At 37.9% G+C, this 7158-nt stretch overlaps 2 protein-coding genes across 2 annotated transcripts; one reads left to right on the top strand and one right to left on the bottom strand.

Annotated features, from left to right (window-relative positions):
• The first annotated feature begins 429 nt into the window (after nucleotides 1-429).
• Nucleotides 430-2317, top strand: LOC140883280 (AT-hook motif nuclear-localized protein 28). Its single transcript, XM_073289695.1, has one exon. The coding sequence runs from the start codon at nucleotides 659-661 to the stop codon at nucleotides 1553-1555; it is 897 nt and encodes a 298-aa protein (XP_073145796.1). The 5' UTR covers nucleotides 430-658; the 3' UTR covers nucleotides 1556-2317.
• Nucleotides 2318-3200: 883 nt separating this feature from the next.
• LOC140879269 (uncharacterized) lies at nucleotides 3201-6603 on the bottom strand. The gene is made up of 4 exons (XM_073282949.1): nucleotides 5623-6603; nucleotides 4020-4035; nucleotides 3681-3862; nucleotides 3201-3575 (listed from the first exon to the last, which is right to left on the bottom strand). Exons 1-4 carry the CDS (start codon nucleotides 6601-6603, stop codon nucleotides 3201-3203), a joined length of 1554 nt encoding a protein of 517 aa, XP_073139050.1.
• Between the last annotated feature and the right edge of the window lie 555 nt (nucleotides 6604-7158).

The following is a 7158-nucleotide window of genomic DNA, read 5'->3' as shown; positions in this document are numbered from 1 at the left end:
CTATGGACATCAAACACATGAAAAAAATGAAATAGGGAATGAAGAACAAGTTCTGACATAAGGACTAAATGAATACTTTTGTTTGATATTAGAGATTTATTGCTCATTCATACACCAACAATTATTTTTAATACTAATTTTCCTTACAACTATAGTCTATAATATATTTCAAAGTTCAAACTCTCTTAAAAAAATCATATTTATTATATTTTTGACATTAGAAGCTACGACCAAGAGTACTTCGATGCTACGGGGTATCACCCCACTGTAGCTGTGTGGTCATTAATTGGCCACGTATGCAAATTATGTGGATCCCACATCAAATCATATAGATCCACATGATTTTTGGCCAATCATAACCTTACACCCTATAAAGAGGTAGTACCTCTATGTAGAGTCGAATTACCTCTACGACCAATGCCCTTTTCTTTTGTTTTTTTTCCTTTCTTTTTTTATATAGACCTAATAAATTCTCAGTTAACATAATAACATATATAACCCACCCTAACAATGTTTAAAAAAAAACACAAGATAAATAGCTAAAAACAAGCCATGTGCTATATATATATATATATATACCACCAAAGTCTCGCCCCCCATTTTCCTCATCCCACAGAATATGGATAGACATGGATATATATAAACATTAAACGAGAGAATGAAAGGGGAATATGCAGAAGATAAACAGTACCATTACACCATGTTTCCCAAGTCCCACCGTCAACCCGCCAACTTCCACCATCCACCACCGCCGCAGCAGCCCCATCTCCACCACTCTTTCCCCAGCCCCTCCGCCTCCGACCGTCCCTCGTCTTCAGAAGCTGCTGCTCACAGTCCCTCCAGCTCAACCATGAAGCAACCAAAAGACCCTCCTCCACCCAACGACGGCGCCACCATCGAAGTCACCCGCCGCCCACGCGGCCGCCCACCCGGCTCCAAGAACAAACCCAGACCGCCAGTGATCGTAGCTCCGGACCCATCCGAGCCGCAGATGACACCTTACGTCCTCGAACTCCCGCCCGGAGTTGATGTGATCGAAGCCACCACTCGCTTCTGCCGGAGGAGGAACCTCGGGCTCTGCGTGCTCAACGGCTACGGCGTCGTGTCCAACGTCACTCTGAAGCAGCCGTCGACGACTCCCGGCGCCACCGTCACCTTCCACGGCCGTTTCGACATCCTATCCATCTCCGCCACGATTCTGCCGCCGTCCGCTTCGTCTCCGATTTTAGCCACTGGGCTTTCAAACGGGTTCGCCATAACGCTAGCAGGTCCACAGGGGCAGATGGTGGGTGGGATCGTAATGGGTCCTTTGGTATCCGCCGCCACCGTTTATCTGATTTCGACAACTTTCAACAGCCCATCCTACGATAGATTATTGATGGACGATAGTGGTGTCGAGGGGGATCAGTCTCCCGCGGCGGTTTCCGGCGGCGGTGATGGTATTACGGCGGCGGAATCATGTGGGATTTCCATTCACAGCTATAATCAGCCTTCGGATGTGATCTGGGCTCCCACCGCCAGACAGCCTCCACCGCCCCACCCGCCACGCTACTGACATATATATATATATATATATCTCTGCTAGGTAGGCTTCGATCATTTCACAGTGAATCGTGTCTCATTTCATGATCAGGCACATGTTTTTTCTTTGATCAGTTTCTCTATCATGTTCCACTGTTAGAGAAACATTTTGTCAAGCTGCTAGCATTCATCATTTGTGAAATCTTGAATTAGCTTCATCAAAAATTACATGATCATATATACACAGTTATCTGTTCATGATCAGATAACATATATGCAAATCAACTATGATGCTCGTTTTTTCTCTTAGCTGGAGTCCAGCATATGATTCAAATTTGTGGATGAGTGATGAGTAAATGAAAGACAGTTTACAGCAGTAGGCGCAGAGCAGAGGGAGGTTGCTTTCTTTGATGATTTGGGGCATTGGGTAGTGTGACGTTTTTTGTTCCTTTTCTAGCTGGCAGAGATTGATATATGTGAGGAAAATGTCAAATGTTTTGAGTAATCAAATCAAATCAGAGCATGCAAGCAATAACTTTGCAGTCAAAATCTTGGGCAGAAGAAAAGGATATGAATTGGTTGGTTGGGTGGGGTGGGCTTTGTTTTTGCAGAGTGGGGGAAGACTTATCTCATCCTTTTGGTTGCCCAAAACTTTGAAAGCTAGCGTTTGATTCCTATAGCCCTCTCCCTGCTTTTTTTTTTGACCAAAAAGGTGTGAATACAAAATATGCTTGTACATGTATATCTAGCTAGGCTAATAATGAGAAAAATATTAGGGTAAATTACGTGTATTATCTCTTCGGAAACAAAAAAATTGTCTTATTATTAAATCTTGAATATAAATATTTTTTAAAGCATGCCCCCAATATGCTCATACTTGAAAGGTGCACTGAGCTTTCCAAATAAGGATCGAGAGTGGAATTAAGTAGTGTTTACAATTTCTATGAACAAATTATTACAAAATTTTTTCAGTAAATTTGTTAAGGAAAAATCTGTAGTTTATTTATTTATTTATTTATTTTGGAATAGTATAGTTTTTTTTTTTTTTTTTTAGAGTTTGTAAATATTACTTAAGAAAATTTCATGTTTTATATGAGATTTGCCACTGGAGGTTCTTTATAATTAATCAATGAAAATGTCGAGCTTCGAATCATGCTTAACCGAAAAAGATGATCAAATATTAAGAAATATGGCAAATTTATTTAATGAAATAAATCAGCAAATAATTCGGAAAAATAAATTCAAACTCGATAGGCGGCAGTCCAAAAATCGGTGATATTCCGTCAAAAATCAGCGTTATAAGAGCATTCACAACCCTATCCATTAATAACACCAATAACACCCTCCACATCATCAAAAGTCATGGGTCTCACTGTTAATAACACATCCTTTTTTCCACCCACAATCCTATTAACATTAGCATTCATTATTTACGGGTCCTACATTCCACTCAACATTATAAAATTATTTTATACTAAATAAATTCATTTTCTTTACATTTTATAATATATTTATAATTATAATATTATATTTTAAGTTTTAATTTAATTAATTTTAAAAATAAATAAAATCATTTTAATATATTTATTCAATACACGAAATTATTAAATTCAAATGCAACAATAACTTTAAAAAAATAACAATTCAAAGAAATTAAAAATAACAAATACAATATTAATTCACGGATTCATGTTGTTGCAATTCCCCCAAATATGCTCCACTAAGTCCGCGCGAAGTTGGTGATGAACTTGAGTGTCACGTAGTTCTGAATTTGTCCGAAGATAATCCTGAAAGCCTCGGTTGGATCCTAGGATAGGTTGTGCAAGTTCATCCGCTTCATCGTTATACCAATCTATCACGTGACCTCCTTCGTCATCAATAATCATGTTATGCAAAATAATGCATGCTAACATTATTTGTTTTAATTTTTTCCTATACCAATAGCGAGCTGGGCCTCTGACAATCGCCCATCGAGATTGGAGCACACCAAATGCCCGCTCGACATCTTTTCTTGCAGATTCCTGTCTTTCCTTAAACAACTTTCTCTTGGGATCCTCCGGGCAAAGAAAAGCCTTAACGAAAGTAGCCCACTCGGGATATATTCCATCTGTTAAATAATAACCTTTCGTATATGTAGTGCCGTTCACCGTGAAATTAACCTCCGGCGCATTTCCTTGCAAGACGTTGTTGAAGATTGGAGATTCATATAACACGTTGATATCGTTGCGTGAACCGGCGACCCCAAAGAAGGCATGCCAAATCCACAAGTCATGAGACGCGACCGCCTCTAGCACAATTGTTGGTGACCCATGTCCCCTTGTAAATTGACCTTTCCAAGCAACCGGACAATTTTTCCATTTTCAATGCATACAATCAAGGCTACCCAACATGCCAGGAAAGCCGTGTCTGTCATCATGCATTTGAAGAAGACATTGAACATCATCAGCATTTGGTCTTCTTAAGTACCTATCACCAAATATTTCAACCAAGTATTCAAAAAACTTGAAAAGACACCTGATGGTCGTGGATTCACCCATACGTAGGTACTCATCAAGATGATCTGCAGGGACTCCGTAAGCTAGTTGACGAATCGCAGCGATGCATTTTTGTAGTGGTGACAACCCTTTTCTTCGCACAACATCTTTCCTTTGTTGAAAAAACGTCGAATGATTCTCTAAGGCAGTCACTATGCGAAGGAATAACTCTCTTCGCATTCGAAACCGTCTTCGAAATATTCCATCATGATACACCGGGTTTGTAGAGAAATAATCATTGACGAGCCTCTCATGACCGGCTTCACGATTTCTTTGGATGAACCTCCTTCTTCTGCGTGTTTCTCTCCTCTGATATGCTTCCATAACTTGTTGGTGTTGTTGAAGTACCATTAACATCAGATCTTCTACCGGATCATCATCTTGCTCATCGATTTGAACATGTACTTCTTCTTCGCTTGTCGAACTGGAACTTGACCTAGAGCTGTCTGTGGAATGAGACATTTTCGGAGGAAATATATTGTTGTATATGTGTTTGTGAAAGTTATCTTAGTGAAATGCAAATATCTTAGCACAATGTGTCTATATATAAAGGATATCTTGCAACGACTAGTTTCCAACGGCTATTTTGCAACGATTAGATTCTAACGGCTAGTTTGCAACGGATAGTTTCTAACGACTATTTTGCAAAAATAGTTTAATACATTCATCAACTTTTTCAAATTGTATACTTTAATATATATTCTTTATTTTTATATTATTTTAATAAAAAAAGTCTCAAAAATTGATTATAGTAAATACCTAACGTGGCTTGCATTCTTAGAGAATCCACATAATTTGAGCAATCCAACAACTTTAATAATTATACCAATTCCACCATATTTTCTTTCCTTTTTTGTTTTATATTTCTTTTATCAAACTCATTTTGCTTCAAAGATTAGATTATTTGCTTAGCACCATATATTTATATATCTTTGAAATCTATTAATTAACTCAATATGTTTTGAAAATATAATTTTGTTTATTTCGAAAAAAGTTGTAAGTTGATTTTATTTGTAATCTAATAAGTAAAGTTGTTGGATAATTAGACATTTGATATTACTACTTTGTAATGACTAGTTTTCAAAGTTGATAAAAATTTTAAATCACGATAATTGGAACCACACTAATTAAAAATTACAATCACTCGAAACCACAATAATTAAAAATTACAATCACTCGGAAATACTACATTACAATCACTCGAAAATACAATAACTAAACAATACAAATACTTCGAAATGCAATAATTAAACAATACAATCAATCGAAATGCGCAAACAGTTTATATATTCCAACTGGACCTGATATCCTTTCACAAACATTCATGTATGATAAGTTGCTCAGTAGTCATTTCCGAGGTGTCTTTGTTCAAGATCTCGTACTCCTTCAACCTCAATCGACGATTCTTTGCTTCTGCATTGGACAAGGAAGCTTTTGCCTTAATCTCCTCAACTTCAAGTTGTTTTTGTTTCAGATCGACTTCAGACTTCTTTACGTTTGTGTACTCATTGAACTTTGAAAAAATACTGTTATAGTTTACTGTCAGATCCTCCATGGTCGATTTGACTTTGTCTTTTCCCTTTCTTTTTGCTGCCTTCCTACCCATTGGACGATTATCTTCGTCATCTATGTCTACGCTCACATTTTGGTTGGAAGATGTGTTGCTTGCTCCTGACTCAGAGGTCCTCGTCTTCTTTGTGGCCACAAAGTGATCATCGGATTGTGGAGTAAACATTGGACGATCTTTAACAATTCTCCACACATGCTCGAGGTTGAACGCAACACCATTGTGTTCTTCGCGATATTTTTCATACGCAAACCTCAATATGTCTTCATCACTGTGACCACTGCGATATAAACTGTAAATACTATTGTAATTTGCGTTGAATAGATTTACCTTCTTCTGGATTGTGTTGAGCCAATGTGACCGTATAACATTAGCTTTTCTGTTGTTTGAACCTGCAGGACGATTGTCATTGTAGTAGCTTGCGACACGTCCCCAAAATGCATCTGCCTTCTGGTCATTGCCGATTATTGGATCATCACTGATTGTGACAAAACTTCTGGCCAAGACCTCATCTTCAACCTTTTTCCAAGTCGAACGCTTTCTCGTACCCTCAGCATTCGGAATCGTTTTTTCTAAATTCACCACCTCGATTGGGGATTCACGATCGGACAGTTGAGTCTCTGGGACAAAAGTCGGAGATGCAGGTTCAGTCGGCATCAAAGATGAAAAATGCGTACCAGTTGTGTATGGGGTACCAAAGCCTTGAAGAACTGGCGGCGTGAATGGTAGATGACTCGTGTTTTGCCAATATTCGGCTGAAAGTGGTTGTGGTAGACCTCTGGAGGTATAATTCGGATGACTCATAAAATTTCCAAATCCTAGGAAATTTTGAACGTTTTGTGGAGGAAACTGCATATTTGGAAATGGATGTGGATATTGATGAGTTGGTGGAGTTTGTGGATTTTGGGAAGATGCATTTTCTTGCGAGTTTTGTGTAGAATTTAACAAATATGTAAGATATGCCCTCGTATTTTCATCCATTTCGGATAAAAAATAATATTTCAGAAAAGAGTAAGAAAGATATAGGAGAGAATGAAAGTAGAATTGAAGAGTGTTGGAAGTGGAATGAATTTTGGTGTTAGCATTGAAGGGTATTTATAGATGAAAATTCTAACTAGCCGTTAACTAGCCGTTATAATTTATTTATTTATTTATTTTTTTTATATTAAAAATAAAATAAATTAAATAACAAAAAAAAAGTTTCCGTTAAAAAATGCACTAGTTTGACACAATCTGACAAATAATTGAATATATTACCGTTATTTATTATTATTTAAATTAAAAAAATTAAAAAAAAATAAAGTAATGCAGGTGCAGACGCGTGGGGCCCGCGTCTGCACCTGCACACTCTCTTTCTGGCGCGTGCAAGAACGCTCCAGAAAGAAAGTGATGGGGCGTGCAAGCACGCCCCATTACATACAAAAAAAAAAAGAAAGAAAGATGGGCATTCACAACTGTGAACGCCCATCTTCTCTCTCTTGTGGGTGGGTGTTAATAACACCCACCCACAATGCTATGAACACCCACATGGGTGTT

Source organism: Henckelia pumila, chromosome 2 (genome assembly GCF_033568475.1).
Source record: "Henckelia pumila isolate YLH828 chromosome 2, ASM3356847v2, whole genome shotgun sequence".
In the NCBI taxonomy this organism is placed as follows: domain Eukaryota; kingdom Viridiplantae; phylum Streptophyta; class Magnoliopsida; order Lamiales; family Gesneriaceae; genus Henckelia; species Henckelia pumila.
Note: the sequence above shows the minus strand (reverse complement) of the source record. Positions and strands in the feature narration are given on the sequence as shown.